We start from the raw sequence: 25721 nt of genomic DNA, 5'->3' as shown, positions 1-25721 counted from the left end.
CTTAGCAATCAGATCGTTGAACTTAGCAAATCGCTGATCCATGCTTTGCATTAAACTAGGAGAGAAGCCGCTGATCCGTTGCACCTTTTTGGAGCTATCAACCTCGTTATTAAGGTCGTCACCACGACGTTTACCATTGACTTGATCCAGGGATGCACCTTAACGTTAAGCTAATCGTTTATCAAAAAATTTCCACCGTTTCCGTTGAAACACTTCGAAATATTATCGATAAAGAAATTATCAAGATAAATTGTATCTCGTTTTTAACCGAAACGAAAAGCTTTCGTTAACGTTAAAAACGTTAACAAAAACGTGATACTTTATGTTTGAATTGTGCGAGCGCACATACACACACAAACTCCATATAATTTGTTTGTGTAATTCGTTGGTGGTAATGTCAAAAACACTCTGAGAAATGTTCGTACTGTCAAAATTCATGAGAAAAGTTGCAATCAGCTTGGCTATTGCTTTCACCTTTAATGACTCCGCCATCAATCAGCTTTGCCAGCATAGTTTGAAATTAATAATCAACATAAACGATTTGATTCCGTTTTGATATGGCAGAAAACGAAACGAAATCATTTCGTTAATTTGACGTTCTTAACGTTAATAAACGAAACGAAATGACTTTGTTTCGTTTATTAACGTTAATTATCGTAACGAAATGATATCGGTTCGTTGGTTAAGCATGCCTGACTTGATCCATGGTGTTCGAAAAAAACGGGCCAAAGAAACCCTCTTCCCTAGGCTTTTAAGCATCGGCATGGCTATGCCGTCTGGGCCCACTGCTTTGGATGGTTTAGCGCGACCAATGGCGTCCTCAACCTCTTTAGCGGTGATGGTGATTGGTGACGCGCTGAATTTGTGTTTATGTGCGTGTCTATTGGCTCTCCGTCTATCTTTGTCGACAGTAGGATGCATTATATATTGTCGGCAGAAAGCGCTCGCGCATTTTTTCGCATCCGACAGCACTTTGTCGCCAAAGGCGATGGAAACTTTGTTGTTGTTGTTGTTGTAGCGATACGGTTGCTCCCCGAAGGTTTAGGGAGTGATCGATGTGATGGTCCTTTGCCGTTTACAGATCCGGTACGCTCCGGTAACACAGCATCATTAAGGTGCTGGCCCGACCATCTCGGGAACGATTTATATGGCCACATTAAACCTTCAGGCCAATCCGGTATTTTAGTCGCCTCTTACGACAGGCATACCTACCGCGGGTATATTCTAACCCCCTGACCCGCTGGGGTATGGAAACTTTGTCTTTTTGCTTAGTCGGATTCGATAGGGACTTTACGGTGGACCAAAGTTTACCCACACCGGTAGAGAGGTTACAACCTTAGGTGCTCCTCCGATTTCGCCCGCTTGTGTTCGTCCACAAGCAATTTGTATTTGTATTTGTATTTGTATTTATTAGGCAATTCATCCCAGCACAACAATTTGGCAAAAATTATTTTACAGTGCTAGTCGGTAAAAGGCATAAAATAGGAACAATTTAAACTTGAAACTTAAAGCTAATGACTATGGCTAAGAAAAGGTTACGATAAATAATATATTTAATAAATAGTAAATAAATAAAATAAACGAATGATAGAGTACATTTGTTAGAAGAAATCAGTATTTTAATTGTCTAGGTTATTATAGAAACTTGTTAATTCTTTATTGAAGAGCAGAGCATTGCTTATAAGCCTAAGTCTAGAAGGGAGCGAGTTCCAAAGACGTATGGAAGTAATGAAGAACAGGCGATCAGATATTAGCATACGATGTCTGAAGTGGGTAAGGAGAACAGATCTAGACTGGAGAAAATTTAGCCTTCGATACAAATAGTCAGGTTCCTTCATATATATTAATTTATGTAGCGTAGTGAGCGTTTTAAGTTTAATAAGGTTATCGAAAGAAATGTTTAGCAAGCTGTAAGCATGATGAGAGATGCGTTGGTTTATATCCCTTATTTGGGGGTCGCCTGGATGTTGTTGTTGTTGTTGTTTGCATCGCCTGACCGGACAGATAGGCCTTGACGTTCTAAGACGTTGTCCCTGCGGTCGATGCCAGGATCAAATATGTGATATTGCACAGAGTGGTGTATTATAAACGCGAGGCCGCCTCCATTTCCGCTCTCGCGATCTTTTCTGTGGACATTATACCCAGAGCAGGACTGCAATGCAGATCGTGCTGTGAGTTTAGTCTCTTGAATCGCAGCAATGCGGATGTTGTGCCGCTTCATGAAATTGACTATCTCCGTAATCTTCCCAGTTAGTCCATTACAGTTTAACTGCAGAATTCTGAAGTGCATGAGGGGAGACGTCGCCACTCTGGGGGTAAGTGACGGGTGACTACGCCTGGGTTCAGGAAGGCCAGGACGCAATTGCTGTTGTGGCCCTGGGACTGGGCGTCCTTGGGCAAGCATTGGGGTACCCAGATGATTTGGGTTTGCGACCTGGCAACATGGCGCGATGAAACCCGCCGAGGGGTTGTAGTCGCGGAGACCAGAACATCTAGGAAAGTGGCACCACCCGAGGCAGGAGCTGCATTGGGCGGATGTCGCAAACATATATATTCTGTGCTGGCAAACGGTGCAAACGGAGGTAGGGACTAAGAGTCTGTTTCCCTGACCTACACGATTGCTGCCGGAAAAGAGGGGGGGAGAAGACGGGGGCAGGGGCTGTTGCTCAGCATTGCTTCCGACTCTACTACGAAGATTGTAGTTATGAGTGGTAGCAGCTGTTTGAGTTGTTGGCGCCGTAAGGCGCGAGCAGCAGCGGGTACTTGTTGTGGCTTGCTGAGCAGCGGGGCTGCTGGAAGGTAATGGGGGGGCGCTTAGACGTAGACTACGGGACGCCCTTGGGCGTGAACAGCAAGGAGCATTTCCCCCAGCGGGTTAGGGGATCAGAATATACCCGCGGTAGGTATGCCTGTCGTAAGAGGCGACTAAAATACCAGATTCAAAGGGCTGTGTAGCGCAACCTTTTAGGTTGCCAGCGCAATATATAGCTTATCCAAACCCAATTGTCAACCTCACCTGTCCGCGGCGAATCCTGTTTCACTAACAAACGAGGCTCTGGCGACCCCAAGCTCCTCATGGAACTTGGGGGTAGGGAGGGAGGGAATGGCCTGAAGGTTTAATGTGGCCACATAAATCGTTCCCGAGATGGTCGGGCTAGCACCTTAATGGTGCTGTGGTACCGGAGCGTACCGGATTTGTATCCGGCAAAGGACCATCACATCGATAACACTCCCCAAAGCCTTCGGGGAGCAACCTTATCGCTACAACAACAACAACAACAACAACAGCAAGGAGCCACAAAAGATTTATAAAAGTTACGTGGACGTCGGGTTTTGGAATCAAGCCCAGAACAACCTGTCCGATGCAACCATCCCTTACACGAGACACACTGAACAGAGTATGACCGTCCTAAAAAGATTCTTTTCCGGCAGATGCAGCAAAACCATTTCTCAGGACCGAGGTCAGGAGACGGACCCGGATTGGATTCGATACCTTCCCGGAGCAAGAGAATATGGAGCAGTCCTGCTGCAAGGAGCTGCTGGGAGGATGACAATTTGTGGGAGGGACGAAACAAATTAAATGGGGTTACACTGAAATGACAGTCCTTGGTCGGGAAAAATCCCGAGTCGCTCCGGTACATAGAACCGACTGCCTTGGGGTCGCCTGGATCAAGCTGTCTTATAAGGTCACGTTCTCTCGCTAAGGTTGCGGCCTCCGCCGGGAAGTGGGGCCGGATTTCGGGAATTCTCCCGGCGGGAATGAAACGTGCCGAGGCGGATTCAATGACCTTACGGAAGGTACGCTCCCCTTGGCGGGCATCAGTCGGGATAGGGAGGGCAGCAAAGCGGTTGTCTGTAAAGGATTTATATTCTTCCCACTTTCCTTTTTTGAAGTTTATGAAAGTGCGTTTTTTGGTGACGATGAAGTCGGCGGTACGCTCGAGCGAAATAAGTATGGGCAGGTGGTCGGATGCCAATGTTACCATCGGCTGCCAGTTGACGCAGTTTCCGAGTTCTGCGCTCACGATTGAGTTATCTGGCGAGCTGTGACAGCTTCCTACCATACGTGTGGGGGCGTCTCCGTTTATTGTGCAGAACGTCGTTTCTTCTATTTGATCCGCCAACATCTCACCCCTACTGTCCGCCCGCAAGTTTGAATGCCATAGATCATGATGGGCATTGAAATCGCCTAAGATAATGCGATTGTTGCCAGTGAGTAAGGCCCTGATATTAGGGCGGTATGCCACTGGGGCAACAGGTGGCAGGAGGGATGTAGATGTTGATGTTGTTGTTGTTGTTGTAGCAATGCTCGCCCCACCTAATAGCCGCGACCGATCACAAATTGTCATCAATATCCTCTAACGGGAGTCCAAGGAAACTTGCCGTTTCAACAGGGGTGGACCATAAGGAAAGGGGTGTTAGAGGCGTTGGTTCCACATTACAATTAAAGAGATGGTTGGTGTCATGTGGGGACACATTGCAAGCAGGGCATACATTTTGTATGTCGGGGTTGATTCTGGATAGGTAAGAGTTTAACCTGTTACAGTATCCAGAACGAAGTTGAGCAAGAGTGACACGCGTTTCCCTGGGGAGTATGCGTTCCTCTTCTGCGAGTTCTGGATATTTTTCTTCAAGTACTGGATTCACCGGGCAATTCCCGACATAAAGGTCCGACGCCTGTCTATGGAGTTCACCAAGGACCTGCTTGTGTTTTTCCGCTTCATACGGCTGGGTTCTCAGGTGCCGTATTTCCTCAAAATGCTTACGGAGATGACTCCTTAGGCCCCTAGGCGGTGCTGGTTCGTCAATCAGATGTCTGTTGGGATGCCCAGGTTTCTGGGTATTCAACAGAAACTGTTTGGTCAGCATCTCATTTCTCTCCCTGATGGGGAGTATTCTCGCCTCATTATGCAGATGGTGTTCTGGGGACATAAGAAGACAGCCCGTGGCGATTCTGAGAGCAGTATTTTGGCAGGCCTGTAGTTTCTTCCAGTGGGTGGTTTTTAGGCTTGGCGACCATATGGGTGACGCGTAGCACGTAATCGGCTGGCTAATTGCTTTGTATGTGGTCAAGAGCGTTTCTTTATCTTTTCCCCAGGTACTGCCAGCAAGGGATTTGAGGATTTTATGACGGCTCTGAATTCTTGGAACAATTGCGGTTGCATGCGCACCAAAATGTAGATCCTGATCAAACGTCACACCCAAGATTTTGGGGTGTAGGACAGTCGGTAGCGTAGTGCCATCGACGTGGATGTTCAATATGGTCGACATTTGGGGCGTCCATGTTGTAAATAAAGTCGCGGAAGATTTAGTCGGTGACAATGCCAGGTTTCGCGAGGCGAAAAAACTGGAGAGATCAGGGAGATAGCCGTTTATTTTATTGCATAGCTCATCGATCTTTGGGCCTGGGCCTGTGGCCATTATTGTGCAGTCATCGGCGTAGGAAACGATTGTGACTCCTTCCGGTGGTGAAGGTAGCTTAGATATGTAGAAATTAAACAAAAGCGGGGATAGGACACCACCCTGTGGCACCCCTTGTTTAATTCTCCTTTGTTTTGATGTTTCGTTTCTGAATTGCACCGATGCCTGCCGACCACCCAGATAATTTGCGGTCCACCTTTTAAGACATGGGGGAAGGGTGGACCCTTCCAGGTCTTGCAGTAACGAGCCATGGTTGACCGTATCAAAAGCTTTTGATAGGTCTAACGCTACGAGTACTGTTCTATGGTGGGGATATTGATTCAAACCGCAATTTATCTGGGTGCTAATGACATTTAGCGCGGAGGTAGTGCTATGGAGTTTTCTGAAGCCATGCTGATGAGGGGCTAGCTGCAAATGTGCTTGGAAATAAGGGAGCAAAATGGCTTCAAACGTCTTTGCCACTGGCGATAGGAGAGATATCGGACGATATGACTCACCTACGTTAGCTGGTTTCCCAGGCTTTAGTAGCGGGACCACCTTGGCCATTTTCCATTTCTCGGGTATGACAAAGGTGGAAAGAGACAGGTTGAAGACATGCGCTAAATATTTGAAACCCTCTTTCCCTAGGTTTTTAAGCATCGGCATGGCTATGCCGTCTGAGCCCACTGCTTTGGATGGTTTAGCGCGACCAATGGCGTCCTCAACCTCTTTAGCGGTGATGGTAATTGGTGACGCGCTGAGTTTGTGTTTATGTGCGTGTCTATTGGCTCTCCGTCTATCTTTGTCGACCGTAGGATGCATTATATATTGTCGGCAGAAAGCGCTCGCGCATTTTTTCGCATCCGACAGCACCTTATCGCCAAAGGCGATGGAAACTTTGTCTTTGTGCTTAGTCGGATTCGATAGGGACTTTACGGTGGACCAAAGTTTACCTACACCGGTAGAGAGGTTACAACCTCTTAGGTGCTCTTCCCATTTCGCCCGCTTGTGTTCGTCCACAAGCAATCTGATGCGTTGGTTTGTATCCCTTATTTGGGGGTCGCCTGGATCAAGCTGTCTTATAAGGTCGCGTTCCCTCGCCAAGCTCGCGGCCTCCGCCGGGAAGTGGGGCCGGATTTCGGGAATTCTCCCGGCGGGAATGAAATGTGCCGAGGCGGATTCAATGACCTTACGGAAGGCACGCTCCCCTTGGCGGGCATCAGTCGGGATAGGGAGGGCAGCAAAGCTGCTGTCTGTTGCAGATTTATATTCTTCCCACTTTCCTTTTTTGAAGTTTATGAAAGTGCGTTTTTCGGTGACGATGAAGTCGGCGGTACGCTCGAACGAAATAAGTATGGGCAGGTGGTCGGATGCCAATGTTACCATCGGCTGCCAGTTGACGCAGTTTACGAGTTCTGCGCTCACGATTGAGATATCTGGCGAGCTATGACAGCTTCCTACCATACGTGTGGGGGCGTCTCCGTTTATTGTGCAGAACGTCGTTTCGTCTATTTGATCCGCCAACATCTCACCCCTACTGTCCGCCCGCAAGTTTGAATGCCATAGGTCGTGATGGGCATTGAAATCGCCTAAGATAATGCGATTGTTGCCAGTGAGTAAGGCCTCGATATTAGGGCGGTAACCACTGGGGCAACAGGTGACAGGAGGGATGTAGATGTTGATGATTTCTAGATTTGCATCGCCTGACCGGACAGATAGGCCTTGACGTTCTAAGACATTGTCACTGCGGTCGATGCCAGGATCAAATATATGATATTGCACAGAGTGGTGTATAATAAACGCGAGGCCGCCTCCATTTCCGCTCTCGCGGTCTTTCCTGTGGACATTATAACCAGAGCAGGTCTGCAATGCAGATCTTGCTGTGAGTTTAGTCTCTTGAATCGCAGCAATGCGGATGTTGTGCCGCTTCATGAAATCGACTATCTCCGTAATCTTCCCAGTTAGTCCATTACAGTTGAACTGCAGAATCCTGAAGTGCATGAGGGGTGACGCCGCCACTCTAGGGGTAAGTGAGGGGTGACTACGCCTAGGTTGTGGAAGGCCAGGACGCAATTGCTGTTGTGGCCATGGGACTGGGCGCCCTTGGGCAAGCATTGGGGTACCCGGATGATTTGGGTTTGCGACCTGGCAACATAGCGCGATGAAACCCGTCGAGAGGTTGCCGTCGCGGAGACCAGAACATCTAGGAAAGTGGCACCACCCAAGGCAGGAGCTGCATTGAGCGGAAGTCGCAAACCTATATATTCTGTGCTGGCAGACGGTGCAAACGGAGGCAGGGACTAAGAGTCTGTTTCCCTGACCTGCACGATTGCTGCCACAAAAGAGGGGGGGAGAAGAAGACGGGGGCAGGGGCTGATGCTCAGCATTGCTACCAGCTCTACTACGAAGGTAGTAGTTATGAGTGGTATCAGCTGTTTGAGTTGTTGGCGCCGTGGGGCGCGAGCAGCAGCGGGTACTTGTTGTGGCTTGCTGAGCAGCGAAGCTGCTGGAAGGTAGTGGGGATACGCTTAGGCGTAGACTACGGGACGCCCTTGGGCGTGAGCAGCAAGGAGCCACAAAAGATTTATAAAAGTTACGTGGACGTCGGGTTTTGGGATCAAGCCCAGAACAACCTGTCCGATGCAACCATCCCTTGCACGAGACACACTGAACAGAGTATGACCGTCCTAAAAAGATTCTTTTCTGGCAAATGCAGCAAAACCATTTCTCAGGACCGGGGTCAGGAGACGGACCCGGATTGGGTTCGATACCTTCCCGGAGTAAGAGAATATGTAGCAGTCCTGCTGCAAGGAGCTGCTGGGAGGATGACAATTTGTGGGAGGGACGAAACAAATTAAATGGGGTCACACTGAAATGACAGTCCTTGGTCGGGAAAAATCCCGAGTCGCTCCGGTACATAGAACCGACTGCCTTGGGAACGGATGTTGTAGATGTTGATGATTTCTAGGTTTGCATCGCCTGACCGGACAGATAGGCCTTGACGTTCTAAGAAATTGTCCCTGCGGTCGATGTCAGGATCAAATATATAATATTGCACAGAGTGGTGTATGATAAACGCGAGGCCGCCTCCATTTCCGCTCTCGCGGTCTTTCCTGTGGACATTATACCCAGAGCAGGTCTGCAATGCAGATCTTGCTGTGAGTTTAGTCTCTTGAATCGCAGCAATGCGGATGTTGTGCCGCTTCATGAAATCGACTATCTCCGTAATCTTCCCAGTTAGTCCATTACAGTTTAACTGCAGAATTCTGAAGCGCATATGGGGAGACGCCGCCACTCTGGGGTTAAGTGACGGGTGACTACGCCTGGGTTGTGGAAGGCCAGGACGCAGTTGCTGTTGTGGCCCTGGGACTGGGCGTCCTTGGGCAAGCATTGGGGTACCCGGATTTGGGTTTGCGACCTGGCAACATGGCGCGATGAAACCCGTCGGGGAGTTGCCGTCGCGGAGACCAGAACATCTAGGAAAGTGGCACCACCCAAGGCAGGAGCTGCATCGGGCGGATGTCGCAAACCTATATATTCTGTGCTGGCAGATGGTGCAAACGGAGGTAGGGACTAAGAGTATGTTTCCCTGACCTGCACGATTGCTGCCGGAAGAGGGGGGGGGGGGGGGCGCTTAGGCGTAGACTACGGGACGCCCTTGGGCGTGAACAGCAAGGAGCCACAAAAGATTTATAAAAGTTACGTGGACGTCGGGTTTTGGGATCAAGCCCAGAACAACCTGTCCGATGCAACCATAACTTGCACGAGACGGACCCGGATTGGATTCGATGCCTTCCCGGAGTAAGAGAGTACGGAGCAGTCCTGCTGCAAGGAGCTGCTGGGAGGATGACAATTTGTGGGAGGGACGCAACAAATTAAATGGGGGCTTCTCTTTAATTTTTCCTACAAATTGGCGGGACAGGACAGGATTTTAGGCCGAGCTTATCTGCCAATTTCAGTCGCGCGCCTCTTTAATTTTTCCTACAAATTGGCGGGACAGGATCTACTTGTTTTATGCCGAGTCCGCAAGGCATCTGCAAGGCAGACGAATTTTTCCGAGAAGATTTTCATGGCAGAAATTCACTTGGATTGATTGCCAAAGCAAATTTTCTTCTAATTGAAAAAACTTATTTCTAAAATTTTGATGTTGCTTTGCGCCGGGCGTGAACCCAGTATCGTCGGTGTGGTAGGCGGTGCATGCTACCATCACACCATGGCGGCCGCTGATATAAGAGTATTTGCTTGTATTATTTTTCAAATTTCCCTTCTATTTATCTGAGACTAACACCCATATGCTCGCTTGCAGTGCTCGTATTTTGCGGTCATTTCATTTAGGCGCGGTTTTCCAGTAGTTGGTTAAGCTAAGCTTGAACTAAGTTTGCTTAAACTCTAGTCAAATTTAAACTCCAGTTAAACTAATGAGCAGTTTTTCAGTTACAGGTTAAGGCCGCCCTTGGGGTTGGCTTTTTTGTGCGGCAACATTGTTTTTTTTTATTATCTAGATAATTTGTAGATACGGCAACAGCTGGATTTTGTTTACCCAACAAACATGGAAAAAAATTCTCCAGCGAAATATAAATCTAGTTTCGAAGGTGATATCTAACATCATTATTTAATTATTTTTAAACCAGATAGTTCTCGAGTTGATATCCAACTTCATTCTCCAATCACTACCAACCTTTGAGAAATTTTTTAAAATTAAAAGTCATTAATTATTATCCTAATTTTGAGAAATGTTCAGTCATATATGTAATACTCCTATATTGCTACAAAATACTAGGTACATTCCCAAACATCAGAGTGCCGATATATTGCTGTTTAAACGTTTTTGTTTTTGTATTCAATAATCGAATGTACCTAAATTTGAAATTTTTCGTGTCACACTTATGTATGTATGTACATATGTACATTGCGAGCATTTTCTATTAGCAATATAGGAGTATTACATACCAATATGTGTACAGTTCTCAAATGCATATTCAACACACTATGCTTAAATACTCCCTGTAGAAACCTCCGCCACTTTGAAATCTTTTTCATAGGGCTGAGTAGAACTGTTTTTAACTCAGAAGCGCCTATTAACAGAGCCCTATCAGAAATTAATTTCTTCTCAAGTGTTTTGGATATTGATTTCTCCGACTCAAAATACGCCTTTCAACTTAAACTAAAAAATTACTTAATCTGTAATAATATAAATTCTTTTTGCTAGTGTTCTCCATTGCTTAATATAAGCTGGTCTCTGTAATTTAGTCATAAGTGTCTGTACTAAACATTTGTTACTAGACTAAATAAATAAATAAATAAATTTCTCCAGTTGATATCCTAGATTGCATATCGAGCTGAGGTGGAGATGAAAAAAATTTCCATGGTGGTACCACCAAAAACCAGCAGCTGTTTATTGTGAGAAATAAACACCTGGTTGATAGCAGTAATGAAACGTAATTAATCAAAAATAAATTATATATATTTTATTTTATTCTCGTGAAAATACTGTAGTATGGAATCTTACATTTGAGTCCAGTTAGAGGAATTAAATTTTTTCCACTCAAGTAATAGCATTTTTTGCTTTATAAAAAATTTCCTCTTTTGCTGAGTACGCTATGATTTTCGAGTTGAGCCACTGTTTAGAAACAACCCTTGAGACTTTAGAAATATACCTCGACATCAACATAAGCTCTAATGGTATTCAAGCCCAAATGTTTGTTGGGTATATTCGACGCCATTTCGAAAGAACGCAAATAACTGATAAGTGCACTAGAGTTTAACCCTGGCAGAATGGCCGCTTAAGCTCAGCTTAAACTTCAGTTAAAGTATACTGAAAAACTGCAGAGTAAGTTTAAGCGTAGTTTAACTGACAAACTGAGTTGAACTTGTACTGAAAAACCGGGTATTAAAAATAAAAAAGTATTAAAAATCTGACTGACCGTTCCATGTTGACTTTTCCCATACTGCCTTTGCTGTGCATGTGTAGCTTGCTGATGTTGTTGTCTCGAACTCATTTCCAATGAAATAGGTAAATTCCACGCCTCTTCAATTGAACAAAGTTGCCTTCTTTTCGAAGTAATACTTGGCATGGGCGCTTGCGCCAACTGAGCTTCCAAAAATTTTATACGTTGCGTTAAACCTTTGCCCAAACCTTGACACTCTTTTGTTGGCAAGTTGCCGGTCGTGCGCAACTTCAAATTTAAACTTCCACTTTTATTGGTATCGGTAGATGAATCTTTGGGTTGTGCATTCTATCATTGAATATCATACAATAGAAAAAATTAATGGTATTAATGAATAAAATATCATTTACAAATAAACGTGTGATCTCAAAACCTCAAAATCAAACTTACGTTTTTTAAGCTCCTCGTTGCATTTAAATAACATGCGTAAGCATCTCTCGGTTGACCACAACTTTCATACAATATACCTAAATTCGTCCACGCCGCTTTATGATTCTTATCTAATTGTACAGCACAAATATATGCTTGTAAAGCATCCGTTGGTTGATTTTGTTGTTGATATAATACTCTGCGTAAATACAAATCATTATTAAGCATTTGCATCCATCTGCGGTATATGCATGCATATGAAACCTTACCCGATAGAACACCACGTATCGGCATTCCCTTCACTTTTTTCTACAGAGTTTCTATAAGCTATGAATGCATCATGAACTTTATTAATACCAGCATAACATCTGCCTAATAAATACAATGATTGTCCTGATTTTGGATTTGCTTCAATTGACTTTTGTAAACATATTATTGCATAATTATCTCGTTGTTTTTTATCCCCCAGTGATTCCACACAATGATACATCCATCCTAAGAAATAAATATAATTTCAACTTAGACTCAAATTTACCAGCGTTAAAGGTCGATTGTGGTTCGTGACTACTAACTGCTGACAATTGTCACTATCATATTAAAAGTTATAGGAACAGCTGGAATGGAGCTTTATCAACTAATAGTTAGTGCAAGCCGTAATGTGGAATTGCTGTTATTCAAGTGGTTGTTAGGCGGGTTAGGTGGTTAAGAATACACTGGCGGCCGGTGTTGCCTGTTGTAAAAGGCGACTAAGATACCCAAATGATTCAAGGGGTAGTGTATCGAAATCCTTTTAGGGGTTGCCAGCGCCAATTATAGCTTCTCCAACCCAATTTTCAACCTCACCTACCTGTGGTGAATCTTGTTTCCTTAGCAGCTGAGGCTATGGTGACGCAAATTACTCATGGTACTAGGGGGTGGGGACGGGATGACCTAGAAGGGTCAATGTGGTTGTTGTTGTTGTTGTAGCGATAAGGTTTCTCCCCGAAGGCTTTGGGGAATGTTATCGATGTGATGGTCCTTTGCCGGATACAGATCCGGTACGCTACGGTAACACAGCTCCATAAAGGTGTTAGCCCGACCATCTCGGGAATGATTTATATGGCCCACCTCCAAGTTCCATGAGGAGCTTGGGTCGCCAGAGCCTCGTCTATTAGTGAAACGGGATTCGCCGCTCGAAGGTGAGATTGGCAACTGGGTTTGGAGAAGCTATATATTGCGCTGGCAATCTGAAAAGGTTGCGCTACACAACCCCTTGAATCTGGTATTTTAGTCGCCTCTTGCGACAGGCATACCTACCGCGGGTATATTCTAACCCCCTAACCCGCTGAGGTGGTCAATGTGGTATATTAAATTGTTAGCGAGATGGTCGGACTAGTACCTTGTTGGTGTTGTAGCGATACCCTGCAAAAATCGTTGGATTATGTGGTCCACTGGAGTACTTACCATTATACTTCACTGTAATGCAGCAATGGTCCAACTCATGTGTCTACACTAACATATTGTAAGCCGATCATAGCTCGTTTTTAACGATTGTAATCACTACACGATGTTTATTGGACTGTGGGTACTCCATGGATTACTCTGACGTAATGCGCAGCTGGAGTATATGGTCCTGTCCTAGGACATCGCAATGTTAATTGGACCATATTTTTTGTATGAATTGTGGTTAATTTTGGAGCACTCGGTTGGTCCATAGCGAGTACTCCATACATGCATGCATGGAGTACTCGCGATTTTTGTAGGGTAAGGACACTCCCCGAAGGCCTTGGGGAGTGTTATCGATGTTGATCCTTTGCCGGATGCAGATCCGGTACGTTCCGGTACCAAGCACCATAAAGGTACTAGCTCGACCATCTCCGGAACGATTTGGTATGACCACATGAAACCTTCTCCCACCCCCTAGATCCATCAGGAGTTCGGGGTCGCCAGAGCCTTGGCTGTTAATGAAACAGGATTCGCCACGGGAAGGTGAGGTTTACAATTGGGTTGGAGAAGCTATATATTGCGCTACACAAGCCCTTGAATCAATTTGGTATTTTAGTCGCCTCTTACGACAGGCATACCTACCGCAGGTATATTCTAAGCACCCTAACCTGCTGGGTGGACTAGTACCTTAATGGTGAAACGTAAGGTAACGAAAGGTGTGAATCCTTTTGGTAGACATTTAAAAAAATCAATGAGGCATAGTCATAGTCAAAATAAATAGGTTTTATATTTAGGTGCAGTTTGTTCACATAATTTTCTATGGGCTATTGGGCAAAGATGGTGGCCACCGTGGTGTGGTGGTAGCGCGCTCCACCTATCACACCGAAGGTCCTGTCTGAATTCCCGGGCAAAGCAACATCGAAATTTAGAAACAAATTTGTTCAATAAGAAAAAAGTTTTCATAAACGGGGTCGCCTCTCGGCAGTGATTTGGCACAATCCGAGAGCATTTCTGCAATGAAAAGCTTCTCAGTGAAAGCTCATTGATTGATTGCAGATACCGTTCGGAGTCGGCGTAAAACGCGTAGGCCCTGTCCCGCCAATTTGTAGAAAAAATTAACGGAGCACGGCGCAAATTGGAAGATATCCTCGACCTAAAATCTCTGTGGAGGTTATCGCGCTTTGTATTTTTTATTTACATATCTGTCAAAGAAGCTACAACTAAATTTAAAACCTATTTTATTTCCACTATGACTATTAGACTGGGTCGATTTATTAACCGATATCGCACCATCGATTTTTCGATTGGATTTGGGTTCAGGAAAAAAAGTTCCACTACGCATGCCCAAAAAAATAATTTTCGAGCCTGCGAAATTTCATTTTTTTGACTTTTTTTCGACTTTGATTTTTAAGGTTTTTTTCATGACCTACTAAAAAATTCACTCAGAAATTTTTTATTGTCCATTTAATTTTCCGCGCACGTCTGCTCCGTTCAGAAATTACTACGATTATGGGCTATTTCGCCATACACGCACGAACAGTTCGCGCAAATGTTCGCCAAAAATTAAAATATTTTGATTTTTGGCGAACATTTGCGCGAACTGGCAAAAACCACCATACACGACAGAAAAGGTCGCAGAAACATGATATAACGGGAATGTTCGCGGAAATGTTCGTGTCGTGTATTTGGCGCTTAAGGTGTTAATGCCAAAATGGATTGAGTTACTATGAATAACTTTGAAAGTTTAGGGGCGAACATAATCAATCAATAGCATATATTCATCGAAATAACTTTTAAGGGCCAATTAAACTTCCTTAACCCTAACGCCATAGTCGTAACCATACCCAACTCCAATGTGATCGATTAATGGTGCCTTAACCTAAAAATCATGAAAATTTCATAAAAATGAAAAAGAAACGCAAAAAAGTACAAACATATTCCAAAAAAATAAGTCTCTTAGTCATAACGTATCCAAAACAATGAATAAAATCTACAAAAAGTTATTAAATTCGCCAACTCAAATATTTTTAGGTTATGGATATGGCGAGAAACCAAAAACCAATTGGATGGCTATGATATGGTTATGGTGTTAGCCTTATGGTATGGCACCATTAATCGATTACATTTATTTCCATAATGTAGGTTCGATCAGCTGTTTTGTCTGGTTATGGCGCTTTATGGTTATAAGTCACCATTAATTGGCCCTTTACTAAGTATAGTCCCATAAAGCAAGCCCGTATTACGTTTTACGATCCGTGATCAAAACTCAATTTTGAAATCACAATTGCACTGAAATAGTGGATCGGATTAACGACATATGTGATCCATAACTAATTATAATTTTTAGAAATAGTTTAACAGGTGCTTAGTTATAGTTTAAGTGAAAGTGGTTTTCAGTCACTGATCGTAAAAGATAAAACGGGCCTTGTTTGAGATGAACTGGCATCCCCTTTTATTAGTACTAAATTAGTGATGTGCAACTAATAATATTAAAAACCGGGTACGGTTTTTCCAGTTTTAAACGCATTGGGTTATATAGGCCAATTTTTTTATTTATGAACAATAATTATACATACGCACCCAACTGTCTATAAATATCAGCTTTCAAGTCCAATGTCAGCTCTTTACTATTGAGAAGATGCTCGTACGCCTCTTTGGCCGCTTTATGTTTGTTATGTACTTCATATAGATGAGCAATGTGAAATTTTACTGAAATATATGAAACCTATTAAAGGGATTTTATCGTTTCATATAAGTTAAAAAAACTTACTTTGTAGCTTAGAAAATGTACATGGCGAATTATCTATCTGTGCTAATTTCAAATGCTTCAGCGATAATTTATATTCGCCGAAAACTTTGAGCATAAGCCCAATGCGTAAATGGGCTTCACTTGCTCGTATAAAATTTGGATCTTGATAAAGTAAGCTACGAAATGCACGAATTGACCTGAAATAATAAAAAAATAAGAGAAATTTATTATTTTTAAAGCTGACACCTCTCCTATCTTACTTTAAACTAGTCGGACCCATATCTGTTATTACATGTATATTTTGGAATTCAAATCATATTCAAAGTTACCGATCGTTTGCTTAATTCACTCGAACTAATAAATTTTTCAAAACTGCGTTTTGGTATGATATATTTAAACACATCCTTAATTTTAGATCAGAAAATCCAATATTTCTTCCCCTTTTTCTGTAAAATTTTTTTTTGGTTAGGGCCCATGATTCAATCACAAGAGATTTGCTCGACCGACAAATTTTTTTGACAATTGCAGCCATTTTGCTCCCAAATCGAATTGACATCCGTTAACTGTGTTGTTTCTTTGGGATTTTTCGAAAAATATTAGTAGTACAAATAGGAGGCAATCAGTTTACGAAATACTGATAAGTACTGAGCTGCATAATTCCTTAGAACATTTTTTTTTAATTTTATGATGAATTTATTAACTATGCCATGGTCTATTAGTGTGGCTGAACATAGGTTTTATGAAAAGTACGGACACCAAGAAATCGTGCACTTTCGTAAACCTATGAAAAACGAAACCTAAACCAATTCAAAATTCACCATTCAATGTCATTAGTAAATAATGGAGATGCCATAACGAAATGTACTCATTGAGCATGTTAACTTATTCATTCAGTATGTTCGGAACATTCGTCTTCATTTAAGAATTTGGGGAATCGGTTTATATTTGGAATATTATGTATATTCGGACCTCGTGAGGTAGTATCATACGAACGTGTCCCGAATATTCTAAATTAACGGTTTATCCGGAACACTTCCATGAATACTTAACGTAAACGAGCTTTCCGAAATTTCAGAATAAAAAGGTGAATACTCCCTGTGTAGCAGGACCGTATAAAAGCTGAACACTTCTGTCAAAGTCAAGACCGGAATATAAAGTTCTAAGACAATAAGCCATTTCTTTTATTTATTTTTTTTTTGTCAATGTCGGCTGCCTTTCCAATATCGTTCTATCTCAAAATATTTTTCAAAAACTTCCCATTTCATGATTTGTCACAAAACGCCCTATATTAGAATTAGATTGAAGAACGCCTCAGAATGCTTTTCATTAAATCCCTCTTATGTCAAAATGCATTGAACTTATGCTCATATAGGGAGTTTTTGAAACAAATTATATAGTGTACTTTTGAATAAAATTCTAAACCAACATATAGCTCTTTATCAATTCACGAAATATTTAGTAGAAAATGAATTATTTCCTCCAAATAAGGTTATTTATTTATTTGAATTAGTGTACGAACGTGAAAAATATTCTTACAGACTATGAGTGCATAAAATTAGTAAATTAATAGATTATATTAAATTTAAAGTATAATGAAAATATGATTTTGAGACCGAAAAATCAATATCGATAGAATTACGAGATTATATTGAATTCATTAACAGCCCTTGACAAAGGGGCGTTCCGAAGATAGTTTGTCTTAAAGTTGGCATTTACATATTTATTATCACTACTAATATACTACTAAAGGTACTTTTCTACTACAATTTTCGCTAAGGGGATTGAATTATTACCCGTTTTCCTTACTTCGTAAAAGCAACCCGTCCAGATTTTTCAATTTGGGAGTGTCAAAGCTCTGCCGTCATTGAAGAACAAACCTCTAGTGATTGAATTATGGCTAGGGCCTTTGCATGGTTCAACTATATGGTTGGCTCATCTCTACAGCAACAACATACCTTTGTTCAGATTGTCAAAATCCCCGCGTTGGTATTAGGCGAATGGAATGGAATGATTATATATAACTTTGCAATTCTTGTGTGTTGTGAGAAAATAATGCTCTAAATTAGATCCATTTACTGAAAAAATAACTGAAAGTGATGTGAAACTATTTTTTTTTACAAAAATTTACCACCACGACAGTAAATTTTTGTCAATGTGTTGGTTACATTTAACGTTTGTCGTCTCATTTTGACAATACCTATACCAGTGAAATGAATAAAATCCGCCAATGAGATGAGCCAACCATATAATTGAGCCACGGGGCGTTTCTAAATCAAGCTAATATTTAGGTAATAAAATTTATTTTCATATGTTTTACCTTACTTTATAGGGGGGAATAGTGAAGTTGAGAAATAAGTGGCATGAGCATGAGCTGACCGAAATAAACAAATTAAAAATCCAATTGCACTCACAAGCCTGATCCCTCGTGAATTTTCGGAACATAATACAGTTGCAGAGTATTACAAAAAAAAAAAAAAAAACAAATCAAAATTAAAAAGATTAAGTATTTGGGAATAGTACCGCCTTAAATTTCTCTGATAGTAAATTAATGTGGAAGCACCTTAAACAAGCAGTAAACTGAACTGAGGTGCAAGACAAGATCCTGACAGTGATTTTAAAAGGTATAACGTATGAAACACCAGAAGATATACTTAGTTAAAGCAATGAATTCCTTTTTATACTCAGCGTGCTTTGCACACAGAGTATATTAACTTTGATTGGATAACTGTTGGTTGTACAGGTATAAAGGAATCGAGATAGATATAGACTGCCATATATCAAAATCAACAGTATCGAAAAAAAATTTGATTGAGCCATGTCCGTCTGTCCGTTAACACGATAACTTGAGTAAATATTGAGATATCTTCACCAAATTTGGTACACGAGCTTATCTGGAGCCATAAGAGATTTGTATTGAAAATGAGCGAAATTGGATGATAACCACGCCCACTTTTTATATATGATTAATTTCATATCAAAGGTTGAAAAAAACGTACATTTTGAACCCGACCCCCTCAGAATTTGATGAAATTTTGCATGGGGTTACATCTTACCCACCCAAACACAACCTCATTTTTAGAAATTGCATTTTCGAAAAATTGTGGGCGTGGCAAGGTATCGAAATATCCGAAAAAATTAGAAAAATGATGATAATAGGTACTTTTAAAGTGTGATTACTACGGCTTTACCGATTTCAAAGATCTTCATACCATTAGAAAGGTATTGAAATAAGCTTTCAAAAAAATACACTGTAAAAATTTTTAGTTCACTGAAAAAATTTTTTTTTTTTAAATAAAATTTAAAACTGAAAAAACACTTCAAAGATCAAGCGATTTTGAAAAATAAAATTTTATTTTAGAAAGCTCTATTTAATATATATAACATATCTGAAAACTAAAATGGGTTTTTTTTTTTAATTTTTTTAAGTAAATGCATCTCTTGGTTACTTTCTCATATTTGGATATCACGCGTAAATTAATCAACCAATTTGAAAATTTTTTATACCGTTAGAAAGGTATTAAAATCACCTTTGAAAACATATACTGTAAAGATTCTATATTACACTGAAAAAAATTTTTTTTAAATTTTTTTCTACATTTTTTTTTTCAAACTGGGAAAACTCTTCAAAGACCAAGCGATTTAAAAAAAAAATTTTTTAGAAAGGTCGATTTAATATAAAAACTAGAATGAGGTTTTTTTTTTCTTTTAAAAAAATTATAAGTAAAACCATCTCTTGTTAACTTTTTTTTTATTTTGCTATTATTGTGTGACAAAAATGGTACCTAGCTATACTTTGGAAGTTATACAGATACAGATACTATGACTAAGTATTCTAATAGATTTGAACAAGAATCGTATTATCAAATTTTTCAGACACGCACAATAAATAGACATACACTTGATAAAGTTAATTTTTTATTTATTTAGATTTAATATACAACTTTGCGCAGCTCATACTGCTGACTTTCGGAATATTTGCTTACTTACTAGTTTGTTCAGGTAAACTACGCCTGTCCATGCTAGAGCGTTTGACGTCCGAAAACTTTGTTTTATTTTTTTGTATATCTTTGCTAATTTTTATCAATTCGTAAGATAAATCATGACCAAAAATGTCTTTAATTTCCTTAGATGTCATGGTGTTTGGTAATAGAGATAATATTTTTTGCATATCCATATTATTTGAGCAGTTTTCGATTTGATATTTCATGTTCTCCAAAATTTGTTCGTAGTAAGCTTTGATCTTCTTTAGGTCTTCTGATAAAGTTGACAGTGAACCATCTCCAAGTGAATCCGAAATACTTTGCGTAATTTGCTGTTTTTTTTTTTTGCAGTATGAATCCCTTTCTAAATATTTTCGCTTCATTGGCGATGGATGGCTTCCAAGATGAGGAATAACATGCTTATTTATATTGTCGACGAGTTCGTTGCGTTTGAGTGATTTAGTATAGCTGCTGCATGTTGGAACTTCCTTATATTCTTGATACAATTCACCGCTAGTCACGATTTCTTGTGCCTCTTCACTTTCCGTTTCAGTAGAACGCTGATTATCAGCAATGTTGATAGCATCCTTAAGTTTAAAGCGACAACTTTCGCAAATACGGCAAAGATGAATGTCGGAGACTGCTGGAAAATGCTCAGATATCAGCGCTGCTTCGTTTAAGCTAATGTTTCGAAGTTGAGAGGAATATTTTCTTGATAGCTGCACACATCTGCATTTATTAGTTGATTCCATATCAATGCCTAGTTTCGTTCTGGTATGTGTCTATCCGTTGTGTTGTTTTTTATAGTCCATGGGTGCTGTGGCAGGTAATGTCAATCTATGTGTCCGTGGTAGGTAACGTTAATATGCGTGTGTATGTGCGCGGTATTGATACGTCCGAATTGTTACCTTTTCCAAGGGTTGTTTTTGTAGGTATCTAGACATACCGCTTGTTAGCTAAGCGGTAGGTTGAGGTAGGTAGAAATCGGTGAATTTTGCCGTTTGGTAAATTTTTCGTTTTTGCTTGTTCATTGTTACGTGTTTGGTTGCTGTACCTTCTGGCTTGTGCTGTTTTTTGTAAACTAGTTTTAAGGGTTCAAATATTTCGTCAGAGATAGTGTTGGTTTGTTCGTTTATTATCCTGCCGTCAAATGTTTTTAACTTGTATATCTCCATGTTCTCAAGTACATTGAGCCGCCGACCTTTTCCTTGTACGTGAAGTATTCGAGCCGTTGTTTTGATGTTAGCTGGGGTGCACCCCACTGGAATAAAATTTTTTTACAGTGTATTTTTTCAAAGGTGATTTTAATACCTTTCTAACGGTATAAATCGGTTGATTAGTTTACGCGTGATATCAAAATATCAGAAAGTAACCAAGAGATCCATTTACTTAAATAAATTAAACAAAAAGAAAAAAACACCCTTCTAGTTTTCAGATATGTTATATATATTAAATCTACCTTTCTAAAAAAAAATTTTTTTTTTAAATCGCTTGGTCTTTGAAGTGTTTTCCCAGTTTGAAAAAAAAAATTTAGAAAAAAATTAATAATTTTTTTTCTTTCAGTGTAATATAGAATCTTTACAGTATATGTTTTCAAAGGTGATTTTAATACCTTTCTAACGGTATAAAAATTTTTCAAATTGGTTGATTAATTTACGCGTGATATCCAAATATGAGAAAGTAACCAAGAGATGCATTTACTTAAAAAAATTAAAAAAAAAAAAAACCCATTTTAGTTTTCAGATATGATATATTTATTAAATAGACCTTTCTAAAATAAAATTTTATTTTTCAAAATCGCTTGATCTTTGAAGTGTTTTTTCAGTTTTAAATTTTGAAATCGGTAAAGCCATTCCGTAGTAATCACACTTTAAAAGTACCTATTATCGTCATTTTTCTAATATTTTCGGATATTTCGATACCTTGCCACGCCCACAATTTTTCGAAAATGCAATTTCTAAAAATGAGGTTGTATTTGGGTGGGTAAGATGTAACTCCATGCAAAATTTCATCAAATTCTGAGGGGGTCGGGTTCAACGCATATTGGATTTGATATGAAATTCATCATATATAACATTTTGGAAAACACAAAAAACTCGATTATTTAGTAAATAATACAAATAGAATGTTGAAATTTTACATGTGGACTGATATTGAGACTCTTGATAAAAATTAAAAAAAAAAATTTTAAATGGGTGTGGCACCGCCCACTTGTGATAAAATCAATTTTACAAACATTATTTATCATAAATCAAAAATCGTTAAACCTATCGTAACAAAATTCGACAGAGAGGTTGCCTTTACTATAAGGTAGGATAGGATAGGATAGGTTAGGTGGTAGCATCCCTGATAAGAATAGCTCACTTGGACAACACGAAGGTCCGTTGTGATACCACATACACCAAAAATAACGGTGACCTAGATCCAGCTACTTAGAGAATCGTTGGGTAGCAACGATAAAGCTCCGAATGATACCGATCTCAACTTTGGATATATCCTCGGGAGATCCAAGTGAGTCGCGACCGAAGTACTTTCGCCTAATTCTGGCAAAAGCTGGACAATCAAGCATAAAGTGATTTGGTGATTCCACCTCATCATCCTCCATACAGCTGCAGCAGGATGGAGTTTCCAGTATATTGAGACGTACCGCATGGATACCCATGGGACAGTGCCCTGTCAAAACCCCAATGACCATTGATAGGTGAGCCTTAGTGAACCCAATTATTTCAGCAGACCTCCTGCCATCCACTTTCGGCCAGAAAGATCTTGCTACCCTGCAAGACGTGGTATCCGCCCAACGTTTGCTGAGCTGATTCGAGGCCCAGCTATGGAGGAGCAATCCACAGGTGGCCAGCGGGATCCCGAAGTCCCTACAGCCATCTTCATCCGGTTCAGTTGTACCGATGCGGGCTAAGAGATCCGCTTGACAGTTACCCGGGATATCACTATGGCCCGGGACCCAGATAATCTTAATTGTAAAATAATTCGATGCAATCGCAAGCGAGGTCAGGCACTCCCAGACCACCCTCGATCGCACTGTAGTTGAGCTCAAGGCCTTGATAGCCGATTGGCTATCAGAGTAGATGTTAAATTCCCTAACCGTGGTAGCACTGGATAGCATTCCATCCACCGCATCCTTAATCGCAGCAATTTCCGCTTGGAATACACTGCAGTGATCAGCCAACTTAAACTTGCGGCTTAAATTTAGCTCTTGACAAAAGACCCCCTCACCAACCTTTCCATCCAGCTTTGACCCATCCGTGAACAAGTTAACCGGTCCCATGCCCCAGATAATTCCTCTTCCCCAATCCTCTCTCTCTGGAATAACTGGGGTGAAGGTTGTATAGGGAGCTGTTATCGGCATACAGTAGTCCGTTCTGTCCGGGATGAAGTCGAAACTGGTAAGAAGGCTAGAGTGTCCGCGGTCAGAAAGTCTATATCCCATATCACGAAGCCTGACCAACGACCTTGCCGCGGCCGCCTTTCCCGCAATATCTACTGGGTATATGTTCAGCATGACGTTCAGTGCCAAGGTAGGCGTTGTTCTGAGAGCGCCACTGATACCGATCAGCGCCGTCCGTTGCACTGACACTAACATTTTGGAGGTGCTCGCCGTGTCCAGTGCTTTCCACCAGACCAGCACCCCATATAGCAGAATCGGTTTGACCACCATCTCATAAAGCCAGTGTACTATTCTTGGCGAGAGTCCCCATCTCTTTCCGATAGCTCCTCTGCAGCAGTACAAGGCAATGGCGGCCTTCCTGGCCCGATCTTCCGCATTGGGTCTCCAGGACAGTTTCTTGTCCAAAACAATCCCCAAATATTTAACCCTATCAGAAAGTACCAACGGTACCCCTGCAATCGAGGGAGTTCTGAAATCGGGCACCTTATACCTTCTTGTGAAAAGGACCAATTCCGTTTTTCCCGGGTTGACCGCCAATCCACATGATTCAGCCCACCTAGCCACAGTATCCAGGTAGCCCTGAAGAACATCGCGCAGGGCGCCCAGAAATTTGCCTCTGACTAGGATAGCGAGGTCATCTGCATAGGCAACCACCCGACAACCATTGGCTTCCAGCTCCACAAGAAGCTCGTTGACTACCACAACCCAGAGGAGAGGAGATAGGACACCCCCCTGTGGCGTGCCCCTGCACACCTTCCTCTTAATTATGGCCCCTCCCCACTCCGCTGCGACAATTCTGCCGCATAGAAGTTTGCTAATAAATTCAACCAGAGCCGCCTCGACTCCTAAACCCACCAGAGCTCTTTCGATTGACCCCGGTAAGACATTGTTAAAAGCTCCCTCGATGTCTAGAAAGGCACCCAGAGCATACTCTTTGTGTTCTAGGGACCCCTCTATTTGCTTTACAATCGAATGGAGAGCCGTTTCCGTCGATCTGCCCTTGCAGTACGCATGTTGTGAGGCCGACAGTAACCCCCGAGGTATCCTTTCCCGTAGGTACAGGTCAATCAACCGCTCAAACGTCTTAAGAAGAAACGACGAGAGACTGATTGGCCTGAAATCCTTAGGTGATACATGAGAGCTTCTGCCGGCCTTCGGAATGAAAATAACCCTAACCGTGTGCCAAGACTTCGGGATATAGTTAAGCCTGAGGCAGTTAGTATATATGATGGCCAACCAGCGGCAGGAAATCCCCAAAGACCTTTGAACTATAAGGTAAGCTTTGAAGAAAAATTAACGAAATTGGTTAAGGACCACACCCACTTTTATATTTTTAAAAGGGTCGTGGACGAATAAAATAATCTATATCTTTGCAAAAAAGAGCTTTATAACAATGGTATTTCATTTCCCAAGTGAATTTATAACAATAAATAGAAAAAACTTCAAATTTTAAAAAATGGGCGTGGCAAGGCCCGATTTATGACTAAGCAATTTTCTATGTTTCGGGAGCCATAACTCGAACAAAAATTAACGGATCGTAATAAAATTGGGTACACAAATTTTGCCTATAGCAGAAAATATTTCTAGAAAAAACAGACGAGATCGGTTAAAGACCACGCCCACTTTTATATAAAAGATTTTTAAAAGGATCGTAGACGAAAATAATAAGCTACATCTTAGCGAAAAAGAGCTGTGTATCAATAGACCTTTACATTCTAAATTGAATTATAACATTAAATTAGAAAGCCCTGAAATTTTTGAAAATGGTTGTGGCACCGCCCCTTTTATGACTAAGCAATTTTCTGTTTCGGAAGCCATAACTCGAAGAAAAATTAACATATCGTAATGAAATTGTGTACACATATTTTCCTTATAGCAGAAAATATTTCCAGTAAAAATGGACGGGATTGCTTAAAGGCCACGGCAACTTAGATATAAAACAAGTTTAAAAGGGTCGTAGACTCAAATAATAAGCTATAACTTAGCAAAAAATAGTTTTGAATTACTGATATTTCACTTATCAAGTTTTATTGTAAGAGGAAATGGGGGACATTTTTTTTTAAACGGGCGGTGCCACGTGTTATGTAGAAAAGTAATTTATCTGAAATGAAATGTACAATTGAAGCTCACGCTGAGTATATAATGTTGGGCTACACCCGAACTTAGACACCTTTACTTGTCTGTTGATAGTATTGTTGATATAAATCGAGAAATCGAAACTTTTCATAGTAGCGACAGTGTGCAATACACGGCTAGCACATGTTTGAAATTCCAAGAAGTTAGTAAAAAGTCAGTGCGTGAGTTAAAATAAATACTAAATAATAAATACTGCGAAACGGCTTTAAATTACGTAATATCGAGTTGGAAAGAAGAACTAAATCAAAAGAGAATTATACTAGCGGTTTTTCGACTTAAAGAGAGCATTTGAAAATATAGACAGAAATATA

At 41.1% G+C, this 25721-nt stretch overlaps 1 protein-coding gene across 2 annotated transcripts in view; it reads right to left on the bottom strand.

Moving 5' to 3' along the window:
- Positions 1–25721, bottom strand: part of Utx (Utx histone demethylase) — a 107655-nt gene that overhangs the window by 21495 nt on the left and 60439 nt on the right. For both annotated transcript variants that reach the window (XM_067764730.1, XM_067764731.1), the window contains 5 exons: positions 15913–16088; positions 15723–15851; positions 11987–12212; positions 11739–11916; positions 11325–11636 (listed from right to left, as the gene is read on the bottom strand). In XM_067764730.1, coding sequence (XP_067620831.1) covers positions 11325–11636; positions 11739–11916; positions 11987–12212; positions 15723–15851; positions 15913–16088 — 1021 coding nt within the window. The remainder of the gene's footprint in view (positions 1–11324; positions 11637–11738; positions 11917–11986; positions 12213–15722; positions 15852–15912; positions 16089–25721) is intronic.

This window comes from Eurosta solidaginis, chromosome 2 (assembly GCF_040869045.1).
Source record: "Eurosta solidaginis isolate ZX-2024a chromosome 2, ASM4086904v1, whole genome shotgun sequence".
Lineage (NCBI taxonomy): Eukaryota > Metazoa > Arthropoda > Insecta > Diptera > Tephritidae > Eurosta > Eurosta solidaginis.
This window is presented reverse-complemented; position numbering and strand designations above follow the sequence as displayed.